The 15,195-nt window shown below is 37.0% G+C and overlaps 1 protein-coding gene across 1 annotated transcript in view; it reads right to left on the bottom strand.

Moving 5' to 3' along the window:
• Window positions 1-15,195, bottom strand: part of LOC122794922 (probable ATP-dependent RNA helicase DDX60) — a 2,165,155-nt gene that overhangs the window by 1,511,379 nt on the left and 638,581 nt on the right. Inside the window, exon 9 of the mRNA XM_044063515.1 lies at window positions 4,650-4,799. Coding sequence (XP_043919450.1) covers window positions 4,650-4,799 — 150 coding nt within the window. The remainder of the gene's footprint in view (window positions 1-4,649; window positions 4,800-15,195) is intronic.

Here is a 15,195-nt window from a genome sequence, read left to right as displayed (position 1 = left end):
ATCTAGTGCTCTAACTCTGAGGATGCCCTCCTGCCACTCAGTGTGTGCATGCATATATTATCTAGTGCTCTACCTCTGAGGATGCCCTCCTGCCACTCCATGAGTGGATGCATATACTATCTATTGCTCTAACTTTGAGGATGTCCTAATGGCACTCAGTGCATGCATGCATATATTATCTACTGCTGATTCTCTGAGGATGCCGTCCTGCCACTCAGTGCATGCATGCATATATTATCTAGTCCTCTAACTCTGATGATGCACTCCTGCCATTCATTGCATGCATGCATATATTATCTAGTGCTGTAACTCTGAGGATGTCCTTCTGCCACTCAATGTGTGTATGCATATATTATCTAGTGCTCTACCTCTGAGGATGGCCTCCTGCCATTCCATGCATGGATGCATATACTATCTAGTGCTCATTCTCTGAGGATGCCCTCCTGCCATTCAGTGCATGCATGCATGCATATATTATTTAATGCTCTAACTCTGAGGATGCCCTCCTGCCATTCAAAGCATGCATGCATATAATATCTAGTGTTCTAACTCTGAGGATGCCTTCCTGCCACTCAGTGCATGCATGCATATATTATCTAGTGCTGTAACTCTGAGGATGCTCTCCAGCCACTCAGTGCGTGCATGCATATATTATCCAATGCTGTAACTCTGTGGATGCCCTCCTGCCACTCAGTGTGTGCACGCATATATTATCTAGTGCTCTAACTCTGAGGATGCCCTCCTGCCACTCAGTGCATGCATGCATATATTATCTAGTGCTGTAACTCTGAAGATGCCCTCCTGCCACTCACTGCATGCATGCATATATTATCTAGTGCTGTAACTCTGAGCATGCCCTCCTACCACTCAGTGCGTGCATGCATATATTATCTAGTGTTCTAACTCTGAGGATGCCCCTGCCATTTAGTGCATGCATGTATATATTATCTAGTGCTCTAACTCTGAGGATGCCCTCCTGCCATTCAGAATATGCGTGCATATATTATCTCATGCTCTAAATCTGAGGATGTCCTCCTGCCATTCAGTGCGTGCATGCATATATTAACTAGTGCTCATTCTCTGAGGATGCCCTCCTGCCAGTCAATACATGCATGCATATATTATCTAGTGCTCTAACTCTGAGGATACCCTCCTGCCATTCAGTGCATGCATGCATACATTATCTAATGCTCTAACTCTGAGGATGCCCTCCTGCCATTCAGTGCATGCATGCATAAAATATCTAGTGCTCTAACTCTGAGGATGCCTTCCTGCCACTCAGTGCATGCATGCACATATTATTAGTGCTGTAACTCTGAGGATGTCCTCCAGCCATTCAGTGCATGCATGCATATATTATCCAATGCTGTAACTCTGTGGATGCCCTACTGCCACTCAGTGTGTGCTCACATATATTATCCAGTGCTCTAACTCTGAGGATGCCTTCCTGCCACTCAGTGCATGTATGCATACATTATCTAGTGCTGTAACTCTGAGGATGCCCTCCTGCCATTCAGTACATGCATGCATACATTATCTAGTGCTCTAACTCTGAGGATGCCCTCCTGCCATTCAGTGTATGCGTGCATATATTATCTCCTGCTCTAAATCTGAGGATGCCCTCCTGCCATTCAGTGTGTGCATGCATATATTATCTAGTGCTCTAACTCTCAGGATGCTCTCCTGCCACTCAGTGTGTGCATGCATATATTATCTAGTGCTCTACCTCTGAGGATGGCCTCCAGTCACACCATGCGTGGATGCATATACTATCTAGTGTTCTAACTCTGAGGATGTCCTCCTGCCACTCAGTGCGTGCATGCATGCATATATTAACTAGTGCTCATTCTCTGAGGATGCTCTCCTGCCACTCAGTGTGGTCATGCATATATTATCTAGTGCTCTAACTCTGAGGATGCCCACCTGCCATTCAGTGCATGCATGCATATATTATCTAATGCTCTAACTCTGAGGATGCCCTCCTGTCATTCAGTGCATGCATGCATATAATATCTAGTGATCTAACTCTGATGATGCCTTCCTGCCTCTCAGTGCGTGCATGCATATATTATCTAGTGCTGTAACTCTGAGGATGCCTTCCAGCCATTTAGTCCATGCATGTATATATTAGCCAGTGCTGTATCTCTGAGGATATCCTCCTACCACTCAGTGTGTGCATGCATATATTATCTAGTGCTTTAACTCGGAGGATGCCCTCCTACCACTCAGTGCATGCATGCATATATTATCTAGTGCTGTATCTCTGAGGATGCCCTCCTGCCACTCAGTGCATGCATGGATATATTATCTAGTGCTGTAACTATGAGGATGCCCTCCTGCCACTTTGATTGGGCATGCATATATTATCTAGTTCTCTAACTCTGAGGATGCCCTCCTGCCACTCCATGCGTGGATGCATATATTATCTAGTGCTCTAACTCTGAGGATGCTCTCCTGCCACTCAGTGTGTGCATGCATATATTATTTAGTGCTCTAACTCTGAGGATGCCCTCCTGCCATTCAGTGCATGCATGCATATATTATCTAGTGCTCTACCTGTGAGGATGCCCTTCTGCCATTCAGTGCATGCATGCATATATTATCTTGTGCTCTATATCTAAGGATGCCCTCCTGCCATTCAATACATGCATGCATATATTATCTAGTGCTCTAACTCTGAGGATGCCCTCCTGCCATTCAGTGCATGCGTGCATATATTACCTAGTTGTCTAAATCTGAGGTTGGCCTCCTGTCATTCAGTGTGTGCTTGCATATATTATCTAGTCGTCTAACTCTGAGGATGCCCTCCTGCCATTCAGTGCATGCATGCATATATTATCTAGTGAGCTAAGCCTGAGGATGCCCTCCTGCCATTCAGTGCATGCATGCATATATTGTCTAGTCCTCTAACGCTGAAGATGCACAATCATGGAAAATTAAGATGCTTGTTTGATTTTCTTTAATTATATAAACACACCTATGTATGTATGTATTTATGTATGCATGTACATATTATTATTGTAGAAACTTTAGTGCCCCTTTCATTGTGGCTGTGGAAACTCAGTGTTACAATAATCAAATACTAAGGATGTGGCTAGAAACTTTGGGACCTTATCCTGAAACAAATGGTGTTTGTACTGATGTATTGAAATCTGGAGTAGTAGGAAACAGTACTCACATATTAAATGTTGCATCGGTGTCTTGCCAAGCTTAAAATGTTATGTCAAGTACATCTGGTTTGGCACTTTTGCATAACTTTACTTTTGGTGATTTCATCTTTAACCTGAGAAACTATGAGGTCAAAGCAGATCCAAAACTGGACAATATGTTGAGCCCAGTGGGACTACTTGATTAGTAAAACAACAAATGCAACTACAGTATTATTTTTTCTTTTAGTCACAATAGGCTTGTTATACACCTAAGGCTATACAGTCCTTAACAGACTGTGCAGTATAACTTCTGCACAGTTTGGAATGGATTTATACTTTTTAAATTATGTACATTTTTTAAACATGAAACCTTTTATTGAATTATTATTTACAACATAAACAATCATACAATTATATATATGAAAACAAATATAGTGACATATTTTCCGTTGCAAACATTATACATCACATATAATCTCCTAGACAGTCACTGTCAATTGAACATATATAGCGCATTCAATTCCTGCCTTCTCTTAAACCTCAATCTTTCTCCAAAACATAATTCTGCTTGTACTGTTCCAACAATTCCCATTTTTTTCTACAAAATTTGCTCCTACACTTTTCTAAAGATCCCACTTCTAGTTCTTTTATCTTTGTTGCTGAATTCACTACTTCTAGTAATGATGGTTTAGACTTTGATTTGCATTTTCTAGTAATTACCTTTTAGCAGCTTTCAGAATTAAACTCAGCAAGGCATTACTATGTCTAAGCAATTCTGATTCCATATCATTTCCTTAGTTACACCAATTGGCTCACAAAGAATTTCTGGTAAAGTAATCTGCAGGGAATTTTTAAAGTCTGCCAATTCATTACACTCCCAAAACATATCTTCTCAATTAACTTTTTCTTCCCAATCACACCTCCAACATTTGCAATTTACCTGAGGAAAAGTTCTTTGGAGTCTACTTAGGGTATAAAAATACCTATGCAAACACTTCCAAGCAAAGATCCTAACTCTTCTAGACTTTGTTGCATATTTGGGAGGTGTACATATATCCTCCCATTGTTTCTTTGTCTAAAGATCCAAACTCTTCTAGACTTTATTGCATATTTGAGAGGCGTACATATGTCCTCCCCTTGTTCCTTTGTCTTAACAGAAATGGTATTCCTGATATTTTACCTAAACAGACTGAACACTAAAATCTAAAACAAAGAGAAAAACTGTAACAGTGAGGCTGCAAATAATGCTCTTTCTTAAACATAGCATAATGGCTATGTTAACAATTTTTTTAGAAGCATTAAAACAGATGCATTGTTTGAGATGGAGACTAATTACAAACATTTGGAAATCAAATAAATAATAAAACAGAAATATAAGTCATTTCTCACAGTCTTCATACAGAGGGTCAAATATCTCAAGTAAAATTACCACAAAACAAAAACAATTTAATTTGTTTTAAACGTTTTCAAATTTTTTTTTATCAAAATGTTAAAATTTACCGTCTTTTTTGGGTTCATCTGGCTGTACAAGACATCTGGATGTACGCCTCACTGGAAATGCATCTCCAATTTTACATTCATGCGCTAATCTTGATATTATATCCCAGAGCTGTCTATACTCTTTTGCAATTTCTTCTCCCAGCTCTATGTCTAATCATGTGAAAAAGAAAATGAAAAGTAAAATTATGCTTGACTATCACATCATTTGAGGCAAGGCAAGCCTTGGTATTTATTAATGAAGAAGCACTGTTTAAAGTTAGCAGAGTTCAGCATTCAACAATCACAAATGCAGAAAAGACAAACAGAAAACACCAGTTAAACAAGATAAGTCCCATTTAATATCAGTAACCTCTTACAAAATGTGAGGCTTACTGCATTATTGTACTCCTGACAAATACTCCTGACAAATACAACAGGAATGTATACCTGCAGATACTGACAGACAATAGAGAATGCAGAAGTAAGAAAAGTCAACAGAGCAAAGTAAAGATGAATATTTCAAGTGTTGTATTCATAAATGCACTGCAGAAAGGGCTCCTAACAAGGGACTGCGCAAATAACCATGAAGGTAACATTTATTGACCTGACAGAAACAGCAGCTGATTAAATCAGTGTAAAGCCAGTTACATTGCTGCAGCACAAAATGTAGGAATAAAGGAGTGGGGTGCCTCTGAGCCTCAAAAAGCAGCCTAAGATAAACTTCTGATGAAGAGAAGAGTAACATGATTAACAATTGTTTTATGCAAGAGTCATAGTGGAAGTTGATTCAACTGATATGAAAGACAAAACATTATGTCCTCCAGAAGCAGGATCATTTGTCTTAGAAGCTTATCAACATGTTGAAGTGCCGTTAGAGGGTGAAGTCCAAAGTGACAGAACTAAAGGCAATATGGACTGTGGTAGAAATGAAGACACAAAGCCATACTGAGCAAACTACTTTGCAGGTGGGAGTAATTTGCTCATTTCTGGCTGCACTGGATAAGCAATAGGCAAACACAATGATAATAGCTTGAGGTGGATTAGCATTCATAAGGGAGTAGAACAGCAGAACGCCTATAAATTCATAGATGACTAGGTAATATTAATTTGGGATAAATATCTATATTTAGATCTTCAAGTTAAAAGGATTCACAAAGTAGAAACAGTTACCATTAATACAATGAAGCCAATACATTTATCATTTCTATAAAGCAAACAGTGGCTATCTCAGAAGCATATAGAACTGCAGCCCTTTCCATGGTTCAGATGACCTGACTTCAACCAGTGGGTGGACAAAGGAAAAATGAATAAATAGTACTGACTGTGAAGAAGCTCCAATAGTGGTAGAAGAGGAAAAATAACAATAAAGTTACTTTTGTGGTGGTAAGGGTCAGTGGCAGAGGTAGGAGACATGTTGGTACGTATTTATATATTCCACCTAAAATTATTACTATGGAGCTTAGGAAAATTTTTGAAAGAAATAATAGGTTTTCAGCAGGGAATAATATTTATGGGAGAGAACACTAACCTGATTTGTAATAATGATGAAGTATAAGGGAGAACTAGAAGGAAAAATGTAACACAAGAGGGTGTATATCTGAAGTACATGATAATATTTGGAATGGAAGATGTAAATTCAAAAGCAGGAACTCAAACGGAATTTACAAATACAATAACTGGGTTACACTCAACAGATGTTATATTTCACAGAAGTGTATGCAGTTAATTAAAGGCTTTGCAGCTTATTCAACAACTACATCAGACTGTGCACCAATAAAAACTAAGGGATAGATGCAGGATAATGACATAAATATGAAGCTCTGGTGTTTTCCTACTGATTTGTTAAAAAGACAGAAATGTAAGGCATGGGCAGTGGAAATGACTGAAGAGTAAATAGGGAAGGGAATAATTACTTCAGAGGAGATAGTGAGTGTGTAGCAAAATGAAAGAATTAATACAAATTATTTAGAGGGTTTATTGAAGAAAAAGGGAAAACTCAATACAAAAGGATGAGCAATAGCAGAGTGTTAAGGAAAAACAGGCACACAGGTTCACAGGTATCTACTAGGCTACTGATCGGTGAGGATCTTAAGAAGCTTAGCCTTTTATTCCCATGGTAATTAGCCCTGATATTTTGTAATACAATTATCCAGAAATGTGCCAGATTATTATATATCCACCGGAGCTATTTGGACGATATGCGTGAGTTCAGAAAAGTTGCTATTAAGCAACTAATTTTTGATAACAACTCTAGAGCTTGAAAACATAGAAAAGACTTAGGCAACAGAATGCAAAAAGGGTTATAGCCAACCTCACTGAGTCTATGGTAATAAAATAACCACATATCTTATAGAAAGGTCAGATATATTTTGGAAATTGTTTGAACATTGGCAGATGAATACAGGAGGCAATAAAATGCAAAAAATAGAAATATTTATGGCATAATTAAGAGAAAGATGAGGCTCTGCAATTAGTAGCTATGACAAGAAGAGATGAGATAAAAATTGTAATGTATAATCAATGCACAGGGAATAGAAGTCTCTAGGAACAGACAATAGTTCTGTGAAAGTTTGTAAGGAAACTTGGGATTCTTCATTTAACAATACTTTAATGTGGGGAGGTAAAAGTATCTTTGAAGAAAGCTGTGATAACCATATTACCTAAACAGGGGAAAGACCCTTCAGATTTGGCTTCATATAGATACATTTCAGTTTCAAACCATGGCTATTAAGTGTTTATGTTTACAGGTTTATAGGTTCACTGGTAAGTACTATGCTAGCTGCCCTTTCAGGCCACTTTAAGCCCAGTCAGTTTCCCTTTTTATGGTCAAATTAATGTATCTCACTTTGTTGAAGATCGGTCTCACCCATCCCATGGCTGATAATTATACATTACCCCTAATGAAAGTAATTGGGATCATACCACAGATACTTTGAAGGGACCCATGCATGGAATAAAGTACTTAGGAGCTCCCTCTGTCCATTAGTAGCACAGGTAGCAGTCCTGGGGTAAATTTTATGTTTCCCATCCATAGATCCAAGTTGTGCTTGAATATGGACAGTGATAAACTTTGTTTTATGCTGCTGGGAAGTCTGTTCCAGAGCAGCGGTATCCTCTGCAAGATATACCTTTCCCTCCAAACCATTGTTGATGTTGCAGAAGAGGTCTATATCCATAGACCAGTATTTCTAATGTCATTTGATTTGCTGATGTGAGGAAGTTTTGGTTATTGCCCCTGAGTAATTCCAAAAGAAGGGAGAACCACTGTTGCCTGGGCCAGAAGGGAGTGGCCACAATAAACTTTGGGGAGTCCTTCTGAATATTCAAAAGTACTCTGGAAATCAGTGGATAGGACAGAAAAGCATACAGGAACATTCCTGTCCAAGAAAAAGAAAATGCAGCTGTCTTCCAGGCTTTCTTGAATAGAGTACTGGAACAGGATTTTGCCAGTTGATTGTTTAGACAGGATGCAAAAAAGGTCTACCTAAGGTGCTCCCCACAGATGGCTCAAATATTGGAAAACCTACTTATTCAGTTTCCATTTATGAGGGTTCACAGTGGTCCAGTTCAACTGGTCTGTCAAACAATTCTGCTCTGATGGAATGTAAGACGCTATACCCCATGCTAACATGACTTGTCTACTTATGGCAAAAGATCTGGTCCCCCCTTGCATGTTTATGTACCACATCACTGTGCAAAAGTCTGTAAACACATGAAGAGGTCTCAGTGACCACAGATGATTCAAAGAGTTGAAAGCATTTACTAGAGCTAGCATCTCTTTTATGTTTGTCTTTTGGTCTGTTCTTTTTGTTTCACAAACCATGTACTTTTACTGCCATTGACACTGCACTCCACATAAAGTCTGAGGCGTCTACTGTGAGGAGAATAGGAAACATGGATTCTGGGAAATCTGATGTCTCCACTGCATGACTTCCCTTTTCACAAGTTCCAAAACTGGAATTTGAAAAGTCAGTGGGTGTTGATGCTGGTAGAATCATCGATACCATGAGACCCAGAATTCTGATATATTCTCTCACTGAAACAGAAGTCTGAGTGGAAAACCCCGGAAATAGATCTAAGTATAGATCTATTTTGTCCTCTGAAAAAACAGCTCTTTGTACTGAGGTATCCAGCAGACACCCGAGAAACACAATCCTGTGAGAAGTCAGAAAAGTTTTATGAATGTTCTCTTGGAACTCCAGCCTGTGTAGGAGATCCCGAACCTTTAAAAAGGACTCTAAAAAGATGAGCAAGTCATCTAAATATGGAAAAATAAAATGTGGATCTCACAGGAGCTAGACACTTTGTGAATACTCTTGCAGCAGTGGATAGCCCAAAGGTTATTGCAGAGAACTGATAATGTGACACACACACACACACACACACACACACACACACACACACACACACACACACACACACACACACACACACACACACACACAAAATCTTAAGAAATTCCTGAAAACTGGATGAACAGTTGTATAATGATATGTATCAGTCAAACCTAAGGTTGCTAAAAAACTCAAATGAGGAAAAGGGGATATGAAGACAGAGCATTTTGAATACCCCGAGCCAAGCCCAGTAAATTACACCTCTCCAAAGTAAATGATACAGCAGAAGACAAATGTTTGGTTTTCTGTCTATTTTTGACAGAAATTTCTCAAGAAACAGACCAAATACTTGCTTACCATTGTTAGAAGTAAATCTCGACTTAATGATGATGACTGCACATGTTGTATCATATATTAATGACTGGACTGATAAACTAAATAATGTTAGGCATAGAACATATAGAACACATTTAGGAATGATGCATCTATTTTCTGCAAAGAGCATTCAACTCCTATGAAACATGATGAGGCCCCTGTGAACTATAGAATTGTGGATGCAACTACTCAGCAATCTGAGAATCCAATTTTCAATAAATAACAAGGAAGAAAAAGAAACTAATGACTGTAAAGGAAAGAGAATACGTAGTGAAAAGGATCCTGCTTTATGTAACACACTGGTAACAAGGAATGAAGATATCCCGCCTATCAGAAAACCCTCATTCTACAGAAAAAGGCATCACCTTTCCAATGGAAAAGGTGAAAAAAGAGGCAAGGGGCAGGTGAAAAGGAAAAAATCAAAATTGAACATGGAAGGATTGAAGAACATTACTGTCAGAAAAAAGGAGAGAAAGATAGATGTTGACTACATGACTCAAGCTGTGGATTTCCAATACCAGCTGAATGTGAATTTAATTCACAATGAAAACAGTGGAATTAATAAGACTAATGGTGATGAAAAGCTATCCTTCGTAAGAATTGACAGAGCAGATATTACTGTATTAGAAGTTGAAGTTGAAGAATCTTCAGAGATGGTCAGCAAAGATATTCTCGTAATTGGAGATTCAATTATTAGAAGAACTGATACTTATATTTGCAGAGATGATAATGAACATCGAGTAGTGTTATGCTTGCCAGGAGCAAAAATAGAATATATGAAAGAAGCCTTGGAATGCCTTAATGTAAGGAAGTATGGATCTGTTTTTATTCATGTTAGTACAAATTATGTCACCAACAAAGATTTTCTGACTGTTAGTCGGGAACTGACAACCCTCCTAGATAGTATAGCTTGTACTGGTGTTAGGACATATTTTTCACAAACCACCTATAGAAAGGATAGTCAGGTCACTGTGAATGAAAAGATTTTTTGGATAAACACCTACATGGAAAAAATGTCCTGTTTTAAAAAATGGAAATGTATAGAGCATCCTTCTTTTGGGCACACATGTATTTAGATAGGATGGTGTGCATTTGTCTAGATCAGGGAAGAGAATTTCTGCAGCAGATATTTTGCAATATTTGACAAACACTACCCAGGATTTTCGCCAGGTCAAAAATGTAACAGTTCACAGATAGCAACATTTCATGGATCTCTGATGGTTGTTAATGCTAGGAGCATTAACAATACAGTTTTTTTCATTAGAAAATGTGCTACATTCCCACAAGATTGATGTTGTTACAGTTTGTAAAACATGGTTAAAGAACAATGATTGGAAACCAGTTCTGTCAGGGTATAATGTTTTTACTGTAACAGACATTCTAACAAAAAATCAGGTGGAGGTGTTATGATAGGGATTAAAGACAGCTATGAGACCTGTTATTATTACATGTTCAGTGATAACACCAATACTATAGACTGTATAACTGTCACAATAAAGACAACTCTGGAACATATAACAATTGTTGGAGTGTACAGACCACCAAAGTCAAGTGCAGATGACCTAGAGGAATTCATACATTTCTTACATGAAACACAGGAGGGAAGAATAATATTAGCTGTGGACTTAAATTTACCAACAACTGACTGGAATAATATTGATTCAACAGCATTAGTAAAGAAATTATTCACAGAGTTTATTCAGGAACAACAAATGTTTGTGTTCCCAAAAGAAATTACTGTAACTTCAAGTCAAGTTTTACCACCACTGATGTGCAGTGATCATGGGGTCATAAAGGTTAATTTGTTGCCAGATAATTCTGCCAAACTGAAATCTAAGCCAATGCACAGAAGGTTAATTACAGATTATAAGGAAGCAAAACAGTTACTATATAAAACTAACTGGAGTGAGGTGTTCATTGGAAAAGCTGCAGATGGAAGGTGGAAAGTTTTGAAAGAGAAATTGAGTGCAAAAAGTGAAAAAAATGTTTAACATCAAGATCTAGGCTCGCAACATCAGGGGGTATATTTCCATAGGAACAAGATACCTGATTAAGGTCAGAGACAAAACATATAAGAAATGGAAGAGAGGTTGAACTACAACTTTGAAAACTGACATAAATGAGCTGGACAAACAGATTAAGCATAGTGTTAGACAAGATCAAGAAAAATTTGAAGAAAATTTATATAAAGATATTGAGCATAATAGGAAACCTTTTTATAGATTCATAAGATGTGGAAGGAGTAAAGACACACAAATTGATAAACTGTGTGCAGATTCTAAAATTTATTCTCAGACACAACAGATTATAGATATATTTACAAAATCTTATGCAAAACAGTTTGGATCCACAAAAGGGGTGGTAAGCTGTCCTAGTGTCATCCAGGTAACCCCAGATACTGGAATCAAATTAGATTATATTGAAAAAGAACTGTGCAAACTGGATCCAAACAAAGCACATGGAGGAGATGGAATAAGTAACAATGACCTGAGAACACTTAAGCAAGAACTTACACTGCCATTACATCTATTATTCACTAGGCCAACCAAATCAAAACAAATGCTTTATGCATGAATTTATATATGACTGAATGCTTTATACACGGTTATGGCAAAATCAAGCACAAGAAGAGATTCAATTGTGACAGTAAGGGCATTGTTTATGTTGTGTTGTGGCAACAGTGTACTTGTTTTTACATTGACAAAACCATCAGACAGTTTAGGTACAGGATTTATCAACATTACTATGACATTAGTAAAAAGGATGAGCGAAATGCCCTCTATAGACATATTAAAGGTTTTCCTTTACATTCATTTAAATTTTCTGTTTTAGATAATGTTAATGTTGACCCCAGAGGTGGTCCCCATGATATTTTTCTTGAATTCCTGGAGCTCAGATGGCAGCTTAGGTGTAATGCTACACGTTCTCCAGGTCATAACGATGTCATTTCAATTGCTAGTCTCCTCAAGCTCAAATCTATGTTTGCCATTTAAAATTTTTTTTTTAATTTTTAAATATTTATATAGATCTTTATACATTTTTTGTATAACATGGCTTTATGTGTACTGCTTATGTATATATTTTTATAGGCACTTAGGTGCATTATACATATTATTCATCATATATATATATATATATATATATATATATATATATATATATATATATATATATTCATACATATTTTTTATGGTTCACAAGAAATATTTTATATGTATAGGTCATATATTGTGTATGTTTTCATTTCTGTATTTATTTACACAAGTATTGGGTTTTTCACTATAATTTTGTCTTTATGCATCAAGTATCAATTATTCAATGAATTCCTCATTTGGTGCTATTGACTTTAATTGGGAAGGTATTTATATGCTTGTTCAGTGTTTGATTTTGTATTCTGAGGAAATCCAGCCATTTGGCAGATGAAAGCGCTAAATAAACTGTTTCTCCTTCTGTGTTGGTGTATTTCACAGCTGCTCCCGATATTATTCACTAGGCCTTATAAATATGGGGAGATTCCTCAAGATTGGAGACATGCACTTATTAAACCTGTCTTTAAGGGAAAGGGGAGTAGGACAAACCTAGAATCATACAGACCCTTAAGTTTAATTTCATTTTCTGGAAAAATAATGGAGAAGGTAATACTGGATAAGTTACTGTCAGAATTGGATAGGTTGGGACTTGAAACCATGTATCAGCATTCATATGTTGAAAATAGATCTATCACCTGTAACATGATGTTCTATAACAATATAATAACAGCTATGAATGAAAAGTGTGCTGTGATGTGATTTATATAGATTTAACTTCAGCATTTGACAGGGTCATGCACAAAACACTGATCAATAAATTAGTACAACTAGGTATTAATGTACTGTTGATAAGATGGATAGATGCATGGCTTACAAATAGGACATGGCAAGTATCATACAGCAACTGGACAGATGAAATCCTTGATTACAGTCAAGGTGTCCCACAGGACTCTGTACTAGGCCCTTACTTGCTTAGATTGTATCTTTCAGACCTAACTTTTTCATCTGAGGTGTTCTACAGTCTATATGCTGACGACCTGAAATTGGGTAAACTGATTACAAGTGCTACAGATAAGGCATGTCTGCAAAATAATTTGACTAAATTGACCATTTGGGCACAGGAGAATAATATGTTGATAAATACATCAAAAACTAAGCATATGAGATTTGGGTGACATAAACTGAAAGGTGAATATTTAATACAGCACACAGTGATTGAAAATGTAGACTCATTTAAGGACCTGGGTATATGGGTAGATTCAGCTATGAGTTTTTCTAACCATATCAACCAGTTGGCTAATGATAGTTATAGAACTATAAGTTGTACAAAAAAATTTATAAAGTTTAGGAAATCAAACATAATGAAGTCATTGTTTGTTAGGACCTATGCGTGTGACATTATCCATTGCCAAAGGGAAAAGTGGGAGTCAGACTTTCTGGTAGAGTAAAAGGGCTGCCATGGTGGTGGTGGTGGTGGTGGTGGTGAGAGGGACTGGGGGCAAGGTCCATTAAATAGTCATTCTGATTGATGGACTGTCATAGGATCACAGAATCATAGAAAGTTACTAGGCTATTGGCCCTGAGGCTCTTATAAGCCTAGCCAAGAGTTTAGCCCATGTTGATCCAAGTCAACACCTGATGCCCCAGTCCAGCAGGGGCACAGGTGGAATCCCAGGGGTGGGGTGTATTTTCTCTTTCCCATCCAGTTATCCAGGTTGCACTTAAAAAGGGATAATGAGGTACTCTGCTTGACGTGGAGAGGGAGTCTATTCCACAGATGGGCGAGTCTCTGGGACACAAATCTGTCCCACCAACAAGTCCTATTGATGTCACAGACTAGGCTGAGATTGCAAGTGCAGGTTACTCGAGTGGAACTTGACTTGCAGATATGCAGCAGTCCCATCAAGGAGGGGTCTGAGATTGACAACAAAAGTAAGAGCACTGACAGTACCACAGCTGGGAAATTTATTACAAAAATAAAGAAAAAAATCAAAACAAAGTTACAAAGAATAAATCCTTACAAAACAGTGGTAAGCGCTTTCAGGGATCTACCTCTTCATCAGACAACAGTTAAAAATCCTATAATTCATTAAATACTGGAGGTTAGTCACATGATGTTTCAAAATTTCAGTTGCACCCAATAAGGACATAACAATTAGTGCATCACTACATATTAGCATAGTTATGCAATTAAAGAGACCATACACTAAAGAAATTATAGCTAAGATAAATAAGAAATGTGTATAACCTTGTATGGTGTATAACTATATATAATAAAAACCTGATAATCCTGGTGACAACACTATATATCCATATATATATATATATATATATATATATATATATAAATATATAAATACACACACACACACACACACACATATATATATAAATATATATATATATATATATATATATATATATATATATATAAATATACATAAATATACAATATCAGTGCATCCAGCTTATATAGATACATACATTAAAAATTTTTATGTGAAATATAAAATGCTAATATATATATAGAAATAAATAATCAGACAATCTAAAATTCAATGTATAAAATATATAGAAAATGTATTGTAACATATTAAAAATCTAAAAATTCAGGAGAATCAATGTTTCAAAGGTCGAGCTTTTAAAAAAGGTTTAAGTGACACCATTTGATTCAACCCTCGGGGCTTGTCTGCATTACATCTAATAATCCATCTCTGCTCAGCAGCTTCTGTGTCAATAGATAAATTACCCCACCTTAATTTCTCAGACAATATTTGTAAAACCAGAAATTTAAAAATATGTTCAGGTCCTGTATTCATGTTGGGGTCT

The sequence above is a fragment of the Protopterus annectens genome, chromosome 2.part1 (assembly GCF_019279795.1).
Source record: "Protopterus annectens isolate FY-2018-M chromosome 2.part1, PAN1.0, whole genome shotgun sequence".
Taxonomy (NCBI): Eukaryota; Metazoa; Chordata; order Ceratodontiformes; family Protopteridae; genus Protopterus; species Protopterus annectens.
This window is presented reverse-complemented; position numbering and strand designations above follow the sequence as displayed.